Source organism: Triticum aestivum, chromosome 6B (assembly GCF_018294505.1).
Source record: "Triticum aestivum cultivar Chinese Spring chromosome 6B, IWGSC CS RefSeq v2.1, whole genome shotgun sequence".
NCBI lineage: Eukaryota > Viridiplantae > Streptophyta > Magnoliopsida > Poales > Poaceae > Triticum > Triticum aestivum.
In genome coordinates, this window is record NC_057810.1 from 25008861 (window position 1) to 25023977 (window position 15117).

Consider the following 15117-nt stretch of genomic DNA (forward strand, 5'->3'; position numbering starts at 1 on the left):
CATCGTCACCGGCGCGACACCTTGATCTCCATCGTAGCATCGTTGTCGTTACGCCATCTATTGCTTCTATGACTATCGCTACCGCTTAGTGATAAAGTAAAGCAATTACAGGGTGTTTGCATTTCATACAATAAAGCGACAACCATATGGCTCATGCCAGTTGCCAATAACTTCGGTTACAAAACATGATCATCTCATACAATAAAATATAGCATCACGTCTTGACCATATCACATCACAACATGCCCTACAAAAACAAGTTAGACGTCCTCTACTTTGTTCTTGCAAATTTTACGTGGCTGCTACGGGCTTAGCAAGAACCGTTTTCACCTACGCATCAAAACCACAACGATAGTTCGTCAAGTTAATGCTGTTTTAACCTTCGCAAGGACCGGGCGTAGCCACACTCAATTCAGCTAAAGTGAGAGAGACAGACACCCGCCAGTCACCTTTAAGCACGAGTGCTCGTAACGGTGAAACCAGTCTCGCGTAAGCGTACGCGTAATGTCGGTCCGGGCCGCTTCATCTCCCGCTGAGCCAAAGTATGACATGCTGGTAAGCAGTATGACTTGTATCGCCCACAACTCACTTGTGTTCTACTCGTGCATATGACATCTACGCATAAAACCTAGGCTCGGATGACACTGTTGGGGAACGTAGTAATTTCAAAGTTTTCCTACGCACACACAAGATCATGGTGATGCATAGCAACGAGAGGAGGAGTGTATCTTAATACCCTTGAAGATCGCTAAGCGGAAGCGTTTATCAACGCGGTTGATGTAGTCGTATGTCTTCACGATCCGACTGATCCAAGTACTGAACGCACGACACCTCCGAGTTCTGCACACGTTTAACTCGATGACGTCCTCGCCTTCTCGATCCAGCAAGACAGGCGAAGTAGTAGATGAGTTCCGGCAGCACGACGGTGTGGTGACGGTGTTGGTGAAGAACAATCTCCGCAGGGCTTCGCCTAAGCACTACGGAAACTATGACGGATGATAAACTAGAGGGGACGGGGTTGCCGGCACATGGCTTGGTGTTTCTTGATGTATCTTTGGTGCTAGCCCTGCCCCTCTATTTATATGTTGAGCCTTGGGGTCGAAACTTGGAGTAAAAGCCTCCACAAAGTCGGTTTCACCCGAAAGGCAAGAGTCCTTCTCGGACTCCAGGGCCAGACGCCAGGGTTCCCGGCGTCTGGACCTAGACGCCAGGGACCCTGGCGTCTGGCCCCTGGACTCTGCAAAACTTCCTTTTGCGCTTTCCAAAAACCTTGTGGGCTTTCCCCTTTGGCCCAAATAACGTGTTCTCGTTCCCAAACATTTCGGGAAACATCCGGAACCCCTTCCGGTGAATTCCGGAACTCTTCCGGAGATCAAACACTATTATCCCATATATCAAACTTTATCTCCGGACCATTCCGGAGTTCCTCGTCATGTCCATGATCTCATCCGTGACTCCGAACAACATTCGGTTACCAACATACATAACTCATATAATACTATATCGTCAATGAAACGTTAAGCGTGCGGACCCTATGGGTTCGAGAACTATGTAGACTTGACCTAGAACTTGTTTCCGGTCAATAACCAATAGCGGGACCTGGATGCCCATATTGGCTCCCACATATTCTACGAAGATCTTTATCGGTCAAACCGCATAACAACATACGTTGTTCCCTTTGTCATTGGTATGTTACTTGCCCGAGATTTGATCGTCGGTATCCAATACCTAGTTCAATCTCGTTACCGTCAAGTCTCTTTACTCGTTACGTAATACATCATTCCGTAACTAACTCATTAGCTACATTGCTTGCAAGGCTTATAGTGATGTGCATTACCGAGAGGGCCCAGAGATACCTCTCCAATAATCGGAGTGACAAAACCTAATCTCAAAATACGCCAACCCAACATGTACCTTCGGAGACACCTGTAGTACTCCTTTATAATCACCCTGTTACGTTGTGACGTTTGGTAGCACCCAAAGTGTTCCTCCGGTAAATGGGAGTTGCATAATCTCATAGTTACAGGAACATGTATAAGTCATGAAGAAAGCAATAGCAATATACTAAACGATCAAGTGCTAGGCTAACGGAATGGATCATGTCAATCACATCATTCTCCTAATGATGTGATCCCATTAATCAAATGACAACACATGTCTATGGTTAGGAAACATAACCATCTTTGATTAATGAGCTAGTCAAGTAGAGGCACACTAGTGACTATATGTTTGTCTATGTACTCACACATGTATCATGTTTCCGGTTAATACAATTCTAGCATGAATAATAAACATTTATCATGATATGAGGAAATAAATAATAACTTTATTATTGCCTCTAGGGCATATTTCCTTCACGGGACTGGAGATGAAACTCGAGTTTTTATTTGTTAAACGATATAATTTGTAGTGAACTATTTGATTTATGTGATGAAACAAGCCGAAAACAAGCCGAACTATGTGAGGAGCTAATTGATTCCTATTTGTTTGCGCAAAATTCACGCCGAAACCCGCCGAGCCGCGCCAAATATGGGTCGATTCACGCAGTTATCGGGCCGTTTCTGGACATGTTTGGGCCGAAAGCTGGGCTGAATTTGGCGCCTGGGGGCAATGGCTGGGTGCCGAACCGCTCCCAACGCCGATTTTATCGCCGGCGCACCCCCAGGACACTCTTTTTCGGCGCCCTAGGGCGGCGAACGACTGGAGATGCTCTAATAATCATCATGGTTATTACCACCAACTCTATGTAATCATCATAGTCATAGTGTAACTATCTAATCACCACCAACACTAGCTAATAATAATCATCATAGTCATCACCACCAACACTAATTCTAGCTAGCTAATAACTCCTTCTGCTCTCTCTCGGGTAAAATAGCATAGAACATGTGTAGCACTCCTGATTCATCATATTGGAGCATGCTGATGAACCTATCTCTTAATTGTGGGTTGCGCTTCTGATTGCTGCCCCCTAGTACTTCTCTGTGATCCTTTGCAATTTTGCTCCAGTCTTTGACTATTAAGACTTGCTCGCTTTTAGAAATCCTGAATGCACTCATGTGTAATGTAGGATGTCTTGGTCGTAAGCTAACCATGGACATGCGACCTTTAGCCTCAATCCACTAAGGCACAACTATCATCGGGAGTCCCTATTGAAGAACATCGCAGTAACATACTTAGCAATGAAGTTTAGCTTAAAAAATAATGTATGCAAAAGATGCACTGAGGACAGATAGTAAAAATGTTAACATCTTTCTTAAATAGATGTGACCACGGTTCAGTACGAACACTATTGGTCGCACGTTTTGAGTACTAAGATTTTCAAGTTCAGGAAAATAATTTGTCTTGACAGTATGAAGATCCTCAAGCCATGAAACATAATGACTTATCTCCTCGTGGTTTAGTTCAGCCCCAGGACAGTAGTAGGTCATGTCTACCAAGCGCCCGACATGTTTGCTTGAATGGAAATAAGCTATCAATAGAAATTAGTTGTCAACTATTTTTGAATAAACAATATCTAAGACATAAATATGGTTGAGGAAGTCACATAATGGTAGAACTGGAGATGTCTGCACATCGACCCAGATGTCGATATTACCTTCAATATCATCTTCTGGACGAATATCAAAGGTGATAAGCATATCAGGCTGAAATGCATAAGCCTTGCATAGTGCTCTCCATTTTTTTGCATTCAAAATGGGTGTAGGTGTCTGAATTGTATAATTTTGTGGCAAAAGTATAACCATGCTGGGTCCTCAAGTTAACTCTTTTTACCTCCATAATTTTCATAGTACTGAAACCAACCTTACTAAAGACATATATTCTTGCATGCAGGGGATACGCTAGTAGAATAGTAAAACAAATTACAATTATAAGTTGAAGCAAAAGAAGCAAAAGTCATGCTTAATTACGAAAAAATACTTGTCGTCGTGACTTACTGTATCCACTTCGAAGGTGTCATCCAGCTTGATGCTGAAGCGCCTACCACCAACTAAGTGAGGCCTATCGCATAGGCCGCGCTCGTCTTCGCAATATTCGCACATACCGAATTCCTTTTCGTCGTCAGACATTTCCTATGTTCAGAGTTGAAACATTAATTAAAAATCGACCGAAGGCAACTACCAGGAAACTCAACACACATATCATTATTACTCAATATGCAACGGGTTGACTTTAGGTCTGTCGAGTCTTCCTTCGTAAACTCTCATCTCACGTATATGGTGGGAACTCCCTCTCTGATAGTGCGACCATCGGTGATGGTCACTATTCCTCCTTTCCCTAGTGCATTACAAATTAATATCTAGCACAAGGAAAAGAAGGAGAAGCGACCCCCACGATAATAGTCGGCATTCTTCTTCTATCATATATGGTGGACAATCCCTCACCGATTTTTCGACCATCGATGATGGTCGCTACTCCTTCTTCCCCTAGTGCATAACAAAGGTGTAGCACAAAGAGAAGAAGGAGAAGCGACCCCCACAACAACAGTCGACATTTTTCTTCTCTCATATATGATGGAGACCCTCCCTCACCGATTTTTTGACTGTCATGTATGGAGCCCCAATAGACTTAAAGTCAACTCGAAATGTCGTTTAATTCTCTTTCTAGCAAATCCGGGGCACTCGATATTTCCTACATATTCTAGCACAAGTCATGCTTAAATTCACGAAAAAATCCGGCATGACCTTTGCTAAAATAGGACATATCGAGAGCCTGAAATTTGCCGAAACGGAAATGAATTAACACTCCGACAAAACATAGGTCACTCAGATTTTCCCTGCGATACAAAGATGTCCATACACATACAACAATGCTTAACTTGCAATTCCATCTGGATCAATTATCATAACCATTCGCACATGAGCTCACCGACTCAATACCATAGTTCTACTCTATTCAACACACCGAGGAGTAGAGAAGGAGGAGATGGACTTTTAGCTCATCGACTCGGGTGTAGAGGAAGTAGCTAGAGGTAGCCCCGATGACGATCACTCCAAGGAGACACGACTCTACAAAGCATGCATATTCCACCGAGTGAAAATTTCAGATCATCAAATCTCATATAGCATTCTTTGATGACAAAGTGATAATGACATAAAAATAATTAAATTTCCCAATAAATTTCTATATTGAAAAAACAATTACAAAAAAATTCTATACCTATTCACTAGTTTTCTATCCTATTCAAAAAACTATTTTATATTCGAAAAACTATTTCCTAGTTTTCTATTACTAAAATTTTCCAGTTCTATCCCTAACAAACTATGTTTAAAACATCCTAGTTCTAGCCCTAACATTTACTAAAAGTACCTTAGTGAAATCCTATATTATCTTATATATAAACCTAACATAACTAAATTAAGCACTTACTAAATAAACTACTTCTATTAAGTACTTACTAAATATCACTTACTAAATAAACTAAATTAAGCACTTACTAAAAACAGTAAATAAACTACATTATCAGTGAGGAGAGATGGAGGGAGGAGGGAGGAGGAGGAGGGAGGAGAGAGGAGGAGGGGGTGGGAGGCCGAGGGAGGAGGGAGGAGGAGGAGGGAGGAGAGAGGAGGAGGGAGGAGGGGAGGAGGGCGGTGGGAGGAGGAGGAGGAGGAGGGAGAAGGGTCATGGACGGAGGAGGGAGGAGGGCACGGCAGGAGGAGGGGGAGGAGGAGGAGGAGGAGGGGCGCCACATACCGAGGAAGGAGAAGGGAGGGCGGCGGCGGCAATGCAGCGGTGGGGGAGGGTCATACGTCGGCGGCGGTGGCGGGCGACGTGCGTGGGAGAGTGAGAGTGGGAGTGAAGAGGGGGAGAGTGAGGGGTGGTTGGGGAGACGATAGGATGGGTTTAGCAGTTGCGCGTTCGAGGGGTATGCGCTACTACTACACTTTTCCTGGCGGCAACGGTTTGGCAATTTTAGTAGTAGCGCCCTTCGTTCTTGCCGTGCTACTACTATATCTCTAGCAGCATCTCCTTATATGGATACGCGCTGCTGCTAAGTACCAGCAGTGTTTCTTTCTAACCCCCTACTACTAAGGCTCTGTGTATAAGGCTTTCCCTAGTAGCGATCGCTACTTTCTCATTAGGTGATGGGGCTGCATGATTTCCACACAAAGTGGGTGTCCTGAGTTTGGCGTGGTTCCGAGCGGGGTGGCAGTTGCGGCGATCATGTGGGGGCCTAGATTGGGGGCCGATGGCGTGTTGTCTCTTCTCCGCATTCTCTGCCTCCTCTTTGAGTGTCTGCGTCGTCTTCGTCCGCCTTGTTGTCTACCAGCGCAGTGGTCGTTTCGAGGAGGGGTACGTGGGGTGCGCCTCCAGTCTGCACTTTGCCCTTACGTCGACCTACTGTATGATTGGCTGATTGGCTCCTTTTCCTCTCTTTACGTATTTCCCATTTGTTGCTGACATGATTGTTGGTTTGGTTCTGCTCCGTGCCTGGCTGGGAGGAGTTTTGATGGTTTTCATGTTGGGGTTTGGGTTCGTTGTTTGATGTGTGCTTGTTGTTACCAGGGTGTTGCCGATTTGGCATTGGATTGGGCTGGCTCATGTTTGACTTTTGCTTTGTGGTTCGGCGGTTTCGACTTTCCCGATGTGAAGTCATGGATGTTGCTGCTATATGAGCGTGAGTGCTCGGTTCCGGTTGTATAAAGTGTTTTCCTTGTTGTTTCTCAAATTAACCCTAATGAATATTAATGGTCAGATGGGTTAGTCTTAGGTTTGGTTAACAAATGTAGATTTTTTTGAGGTGATGTTCATGGCCAAAAAAGCATGGGCTTGTTCATTAGGTGTTGTTCATGTGAGAGACAAAGCTACAAGCTCATGTCCCTGTCATTAAAAGATAGTTAATTTGTAAGTGCTACACTCAGAAATCAGCAAGATTTAGGATTAGTGATATGAGAAGAGGTTAGTTTATTTAGTGTGTTTTGTTGTGATTAATGAAGATGATATGAGATCAAAGTATTGTTATGTTTTGCCACTTATTTGTTTGTTACAGCTCTAGATTATTGAGCTACTATTACTGTTTAACCTTGTGTTTAGTGCAAAATTCATGGTGATAACGACGCTTCATCTGAAGAGTTGGGGACATTAGTTTACTAGATTGCTAGCTTTCTCAGTATGCTTCGTTGGCAATTTGCGTGACAGGATTCTAATTTTGGTTGAGTCCGCGACAGAATATGTTTGACAAAGATTTGAGGTGTGCATGAAACTTTTGTGTTTTATCATACAATCACTCTACTTTTGTGCCTTTGCAGTCATCTTTGCATCAATTTAATTGTGGTTTACCATATAATGCAGATAATTCATTGATTAATTGCCAGCGATGTTACAAGGAGGGGAAGTTGGCCCTTTGTGAAGAAAGTATATTTTTATAACCCTAGAGAAATAAAAAAAATTATTCAAAAGTTTTTCGACTAGAAGAGACACTGGGCCTGAAGGGGGTACCTAGGAGAGGCCTGAGGGGCCTAGCTGCCCAACTTACACTAGCGCCTAGGGGACTCCTAGGGCCATGTGTAGAATACTTTTGCAATTTGTGATTGTTGCATGTCCATATTCATTTACCATCGACCTCTCACTTTTAAATATGTGGTCATGTTTGTCCAGTTTGAGTTTTTCTTGAGGACAAGCATGGTCTAAGATTCGGGGAGCTTGTACATGCATTTTTATCACTATTTAAGAGGATAAACACTTCTTTTGTGCCTTTGCAATCACCTTCACATCAATTTAGTAGTGCTTTATTATATAATGCAGAGAATTCATGGATTAATTCCCAGTCATGCTGTCAGGAGAGGAATATGGACCGTTGTTAACAAAATATATTTTTGGGACTCAAGAAAAATAAAAACAATTGTTCGGAAGTTCTTGCACTAGATGAGCCACTGGGCTGAAAGGGGGTACTTGGGCCTGCAATTTTAGAATTGATCTTTATTGAGCATGCACAGTCTATATTTCCGTTTTGAGGAGATTTTGAAGGCACGGGTTCATTAGTTTCAGACCTATCTTAGTCTTAGTAAGATATGTATTAGTACGATGGGTGAGATTTGTAGGTGATATTAACCCAATTATGTATAACTCCGATGGGTAAGATTTTGATATGGTAATTAGGTTTTTTAAATGTTAAACATGTATAAAAATGATACTGGTTTGTCGGAAAAATTTAAAACATGCATGAAAAAATAGACACCAAAACATAAATTTCAAAATATGTTATATATTCTTGATGTATGTGAAAAGTGTATAAATAAAAAGTAGACATTAAAAAGGATGTTGGAAAACAATATTAAATATGTATATGAAAAAAATGTTAGATGTGTATAGAAAAATGTCCCTCGAGTATATGGAAAACATACATTGGGAGTGAAAAAATACAGGCATGTGTTGAAAAAATAAAAAAATAGTAAAAAATATGTTGTAAAGCGGTGAGAAAGAAGGAAAACCTACAAAGAACGCTGAAAACCAAAAGAAAGCTGAATAAATAAAAATCAAATAAAAAAATATTAACTATGTATTAAAAATATTAAAATTAATAGAAAAATGATTTGAGATATATGAAAAATTTAAAACATACATCATAATTAACATAGAAACACATATTTGAAAAAAGTTAACTAGTTATTTGGAAAATTCTACATGAGTATAAAAATATTCCTGATGTATACAAAAACATTTATTAGAAAATTAGACATCTAAACTTATGTTGCAAAAATATTTTATTCATGTATATTAAAAAATAGACATGTATAAAAATGTCCGTGATGCATACAAAAGATGTACATTGTGCTTGAAAAAAAGAAGAAACGTGTTGGAATAATTGAAAAAATGCATAAAATATACTGTACAACAGGAAGAAAAAAAGAATAAAAAACTTAAAAAGAACATGGAAAACCAAAGAAGAAAAAGGAAAAGGAAAAACAAAAGATGGAAAAACGAAACAACTAAAAAATAATTATGTATTTTAAAAAATTAAACATGTATTAAAATGTTATCGATGTAGAAAAAAAATTAAATTATCCATGAGAGATTATATTGGAAAAAATGTTTATAAAAATGTTAAACATATGTAAAGTATATTCATGATGTACACAGAAAATCAATAACTTTTAGAAAAAAGTAGAAATTGAAACATATATGTAAAAGTAGTATTAATCATGTATATCAACTATGTTAGACATGTATAGAAAAAGTCCGTGATGTATACGAAGAATGTACATTGTGCATGAAAAACAAATAGACACATGTTGAAAAAAAGGGAAAAAGGTAGAAAAAGAAAATGTAAACCGACAAGGAAATAATAAAGCAAAAAAAGAAAGAAAAAAGATCAGAGAAAACCAAAGAAATATAAATAAAAATTAAAAAATAAAACAATACACTGGAAAGTGAAGAAAACCCCAAGAAAAAAATGGAACAAGATTGGAAACCCCCAAAAAAATACAATAGAAGAAAACCTAGCACTACAGTATTTGGTCGGCCTGAAGGGATCTGGAAGGTGATTCCTAATACGAATCAGTAAGGACGGCGAGACACAGGAACTGCGCCAATGTCCAATGTTATCTCCTTTAGCATACTGGGCATCGGGCCAATTTTTTTCAGGCTTTGTACCTTTTCGTTCTTTATGATGATGAAAGGTGGATGGTTTAGTGATGGTGGGCCACAACAGGCTAGGAACGAAGCGTATCGAGTCATCAGTTGGCTCAAAAGAATTAAGTGGAAGATGGATATGTTTCAAAACAAGAGAAGGATTAGTTGATGGATACTTACATGCTTGTTGCTTACCGAGGTGGAAAACAGTGCCGAAACGGGCTTAACCTAGCGAACTAATATCTCAAAAAAAAAAAAAAACCGAGCAAACCAAGCATGGTGGCAGAGAGTCAAAAGGGGCACACACATGACCAATGGCAAGGTAGCAACATATGCACCCCCCACAGCGATAGCGACGACACATGTGGTACTCTCGATTCCATATCATGAATGGACATTCGATTGTTCTATCAACTTTATTTAGTGATTATTTTTAGATACCTAAATATTGCCTTAATATGTTCGTATTGACGAATGTTGCCACAGACATTCCACCACCAGACCAACGTCGACGTGCCAATAGGGACGACACAACATCCATCGACCGACCCAACGACAGGATTTCAGGAAAGGCATGCCTTTGATTCTCATTCTATTGATACCATCCTCAGTGACTTCATATATATGGATATAGTTGAATTTGTTAAGAGCCCCTATATTCTACTCTCGCCTTGGGCCCTCAAAATCTCAGGAACAAGAGGAAGAGGTTCCATCAACTGGGAGGAATCGTATGGGATGTGAGCGTGCTGCCTTTTCTTTCTATACTTACCAATCCATATGCTGTTTCTTTCTCCTCTTTCGCTCTCCATCCATCTACAGTCACGTGATACCACGTGAACAAGCACATTGGTCGCCCCTTTTCTTTATTGTACTTGTGTCATTGTTACACTTTAAACGGTACATATGTTATTTATAGCAGGTTTATCAGCGGAAATTGCTTTTGGAGACCTTCAAATGCAAAATTCAAAATTCATGAAAATTCATACTTTTACATTTCAAAAAAATCAGATAAAATACAGATATAGATGAAGGCATAATGCACAAGTGTGTAAATTTTTCGCACGAAATACGTTAAAATGAGGATTGTGCAAAAAACTAAAACAACAAATCTATGGCTTTCTAAAACATGATACTATTTATCTTTTAGACCATGAATTTGTTTTTTGTACAGGTCGCATTTCAACGTATTTTACCATGAAATTTTATACACATACACCGCACAACCTTATTTAGTTGTACAATTTTTTGCATATATTTTTGAAACAAATATTTGAATTTTGATTTTTTCAAAAAATCTGCCTCCATGGAGGCCGAGATCCAAAACGCCGTACTCGTTTATCAGATTAATTACACCATCAATATAACATGTAGTCTCTGAGAATCCAACATAAACTATGAGCCGCTGAGAGATCTATGCGCGGTTCAAATCCAAAGTATTAGTAGCATCATGCTTTTTTGTGGCCCATAGGAACCCAACGGATGTGGCCATTGAACGGCTGACTGACACTGAAACTTCCAACTATGTTCTACTTCTATGGTTCCTCTCTTCTATGGCTGGAGGCGACGTGATTCCCGGGGCCCTGCACCACCCCATTACAAGGACACCATCGCTGAGCTGGCCGGACCCACATTAGCCGATGCAGGGAGATTTTTTCTTTTTGCAGAAACACCCCAAGGGTAATTTATTTCTGAAATGGGTTAAGAGCAGTACAAGCAACAATTATACAAAGGACCCTGTAGAAAAAGAGAAGACAGAAAACCACATAGAGAGGGCCAACTAAAAAGCAGCCATCGTCTGCACCTAGGGCGTGTTTGGTTGCGGTCGGCTACAGTACCTGCGTTGCATACCCTTCTCCACTCAGCCTGGCTCTGGAAAAACAACCTCATATGCGACATCTGCAAGTTGTTTGGTTACCCGCATATGGACTTCCTGCATTAGGGGATCAACTTTTGCACTCTGTTTGGTTGCCCGCATGGAGTCTGATTAAGAGCTAGCACTTGCACTTAGCACACAGGGTTAAGAGCTAGCAGAGGAAGGGGGAGAAGAAATGCAGCGTGCGTCGGACCATGGCGACTACGGTGGATAGTGGCGTGGCGCCGTGTCCGACATGACGAGCATGGAGTCGTAGGCGAGCGACCCTGTCGGCGGCATGACGAGCGACCCTGTCGGTGAACTAGTTGCGGTGCTCGCGCAAAGATAGTGGACAGAGGAGGAGAATGCAATGCTCGCCCATGGTATCGTCCATGTGGTAGGACAAGAGAGGAGGCCGAAATGATAGACGACGGAAACGACGCTAGTGCAGTGGGACGAGAGAGAGGAGGCCGAGAGGTGGCCAAGATGATCGACCCCGTCGACGGCGCGGCGAACTGCAGTGTGCATGGAGGCAGAGGACACGAGAAATCAATGTGCGTGCCATTGCAGCGTCAGTGTAGTAGGAAAACGACAGAGAGTAGGCCGAGATGAGCGACGCCGGAAACGACTCTAGTGTAGTAGGACGCGGGCAAGGAGATCAAGGGAAAGGGTGTCGGCGTCGAGAGGGATGAATAGGAGGGCTCTGAGCAGAGGACTGAGGAGCTCGACATGGCGGCGTGAGTGCACTAGACTGTTGTTCAAGGAGAGATGAAGCTACGATCGTCAAAACCAAAAACATACAACACGAATGTTGTGCGGAACTGCGAGATTAGGTTGCTGGTCAAAGGAAATTTCAAGCGATCGATCGTGCGCGACAAATCTGACAAAATTCATCCAGAATAGCTCCAAACGGGAGCACGAAATAAAGAACTTCCGGACGAAACTACGAAGCGATCGCCTGAATGAAATCGTAGCATCGAGGTGCATCTTTTTCATGTAGAGCTTACCTCGAATCGAAGCACCATTGTGTAGATCAGAGGGACAAGGAAGAGAGAAGATTATAGAGATGCTTACTGAAGGTTGAAGAAGACCTCACGTAATCACCTCGCATCCCTCCCGTCTCCACTCGTGCAAGGGCCCGCTCGCTTGCGCTCGCATTGGGCTGGCTCGCAAGAAACTGCCGATCTGAGCATTTGCAGTGAGCCAGGCCCAGAAGTGCTTTAAGTTCCATGCTATGCAGGCCCAGCCAAATAGACCGTTTCCTTCCCGCGCGGGCCTGGTTGGGCCTCATGCAGACGACCAAACACGCCCCTATTCAATGGTGGAGAGTCGTGACTGGAAGAGACGACAGTCCAACGCATTCAAACTAGTTGCCTCTCCGACATTAAACAGGCGTGCCGACCGCCCCTACGGGTGCCCGCATTTATACAACTCGCCGCTTGACCTGGCCGGCACCCGCAATTTAAGTGTGTCCACGGCCGGCACGATCCGCAGTGCACCATGTCGTCTTCCGATCCTCCTCCGCGCACCACCATGACTATGATCTCTAGAGCGACGTGGTTAGTCTTGTGGCCGGTTGGCACAGGCCCGTCATGCACGGCGGATAGAGGCGGGATTGCTGGAGGTGAGCAATGATGACCCGACAATGGAGGAAGTATCCGACGAAGAGTTAGTGCCCCACCCGCACCGGTCCATGGTGGCTCCACCATGGAGTTGGCCCAATTGCACTTCAACGTCGTCGTGGCGGGGTGGAACCGGTGTCTATTTGGCGGGCGCAGGATGAGCAGCGCTACAACCTCGCCTCCTCGTACCTTACTGGTTGACGGAGTGCCAAATCTACAGTGAGGTCGCGAGCGCGGAGGCCCTGGCGTTCATGGCCATGAATGAACCAAACTCTGACAAGGAGCAGCGGGTGCTCTAAGAGACCGCGCAGCGCTCGCATTGGCCGCAACGTGATCGCGGTGGTGCCAGATGCGCAGGCGGCGCTAGCGGCACAGAAGATCGTGGATCGGCACGTCGACAGCTCCATGTCGTTTGCGTCGCCTACATGGTTCGCACCTGGCCACAAGGACCACTAGGCCGACCCATCCACGTCTATCGTGAACCTCACCCCAACTGGCGACGTTCATGCCATGGACTCCGACGAGAAAGAGTTGGACATGGGAGACGGATGCGCCTCGTCTCCCATGTCTTACTCTTTCTCGTCGTCGACCTGCATCTTCACTTCCCAAGGCTCACGGCCTACGTGAAATAGTAAGGACTTGGAAAATGGACGCCGGCGAAGATTTAGACTCGGTTAACTGCCGGACACTTTTGATTAGCCAACTATGTCGAAAATGTAATGAATGTATTCCGGTTTAAATGGAAATTCATCCGGTTTGCAAACAAATCATCTGGTTATTTGTTGAAACTACGATTGTGATGTGTCCAGACGGATGGTTTTATATAGGATTGGATGACCGAGTCCGGTATCATGCATCCACAAACGAATAATGTGTCTGTTTCCGTTTTGGGGATAGAGATGCCCTAGGCAAAGCAGTGTGCCCATCCTCCGACCGACGTCATTTCATCCCATAGCTTTCGCCTCTATATAAGCTCTGCTACCCTCTTCCATCCCCATTGCACCATCGATCACCATTGCCGATCGATACATCTAGCTAGCTATCAGCAAGAAGCCAAGCTAGCTATAGTCAAGTGAAGTCGGAATAGCTAGGTAGCTAGCAAGCATGAGTGGCGTGTGGGTGTTTGAGGGCGGGATGGTGAGGCGGGCGGACAGCGAGGCGCCGGGCGCGGGCGGGGCGGCGCGGCCGGGCAAGGTGCTGGTGCATGTGCCGAGCGGCGAGGTGGTGACCTCGTACGAGGGTCTGGAGCGGCGGCTGCGGGAGCTGGGGTGGGAGCGCTACCTCAACGACCCCTGCCTCCTCCAGTTCCACCAGCGCTCCACCGTGCACCTCATCTCCGTCCCGCGCGACTTCACCCGCCTCAAGCTCGTCCACATGCACGACGTCGTCGTCAAGACCCGCAACGTCTTCCAGGTCCGCGACGCCTGAGCTAGCCAACCATAGCTTGCATCCCTGCCTTGTGTAATCTAAGCTTGCATGCCTGCCTTGTGTACTCTACTTCGAGGTCGTCGTCTTCCAAGCGGCCGGATGTATTGTCTGTGTGTGTGTGATCGAATTGTGAGGGAGTATATCTAATAGCGCGGTAACTACGTGCGCGTGCGTGTGGCTTGCCAGCCAGTCTGCATGTGTGTAGCTCAATAAGAGGTAGCGCTGCCGTGAACAGGGAACTCCTGCCTACCGGTTTGGGATTTTGGGTTGTCTGTATTGTTTCTTCCCATAAGTTATCAAAAAATCGGTTTTGCTATTTCTCGGTCATCTGAAATTTTGTTTTGCGTCGGTCACCATTTCCTTCTTCCTTCCTTCTTGGCTGGACCTCGCTCGAGGAGATGCAACCATACCGGCGAAGAACCAGTCCGACTATCTATCTTGCGGGGAATCCATAACTTACTTATCTATCTTAAGGGGAAACTACAACTCCATTTTCTATCTTAGGGCTGTGTTTGCATGGGATCACCACAGGTTTTCACCGGTGGTGTGGGGGCATAAAGGGATGGTTGGGCAGTGGCCAGCAACGGTGGTGGGGGAGGTTGAGGGGAGGACGGAGCGGTGAGGAGATGCGTGATAGCGCCC

The 15117-nt window shown here is 44.0% G+C and overlaps 1 protein-coding gene across 1 annotated transcript; it reads left to right on the forward strand.

The window, feature by feature from the left end:
* Positions 1–14061: 14061 nt before the first annotated feature.
* Positions 14062–14791, forward strand: LOC123133230 (flowering-promoting factor 1-like protein 4). The gene has a single exon (XM_044552752.1). The coding sequence runs from the start codon at positions 14152–14154 to the stop codon at positions 14473–14475; it is 324 nt and encodes a 107-aa protein (XP_044408687.1). The 5' UTR covers positions 14062–14151; the 3' UTR covers positions 14476–14791.
* The last annotated feature ends 326 nt before the right edge of the window (positions 14792–15117 follow it).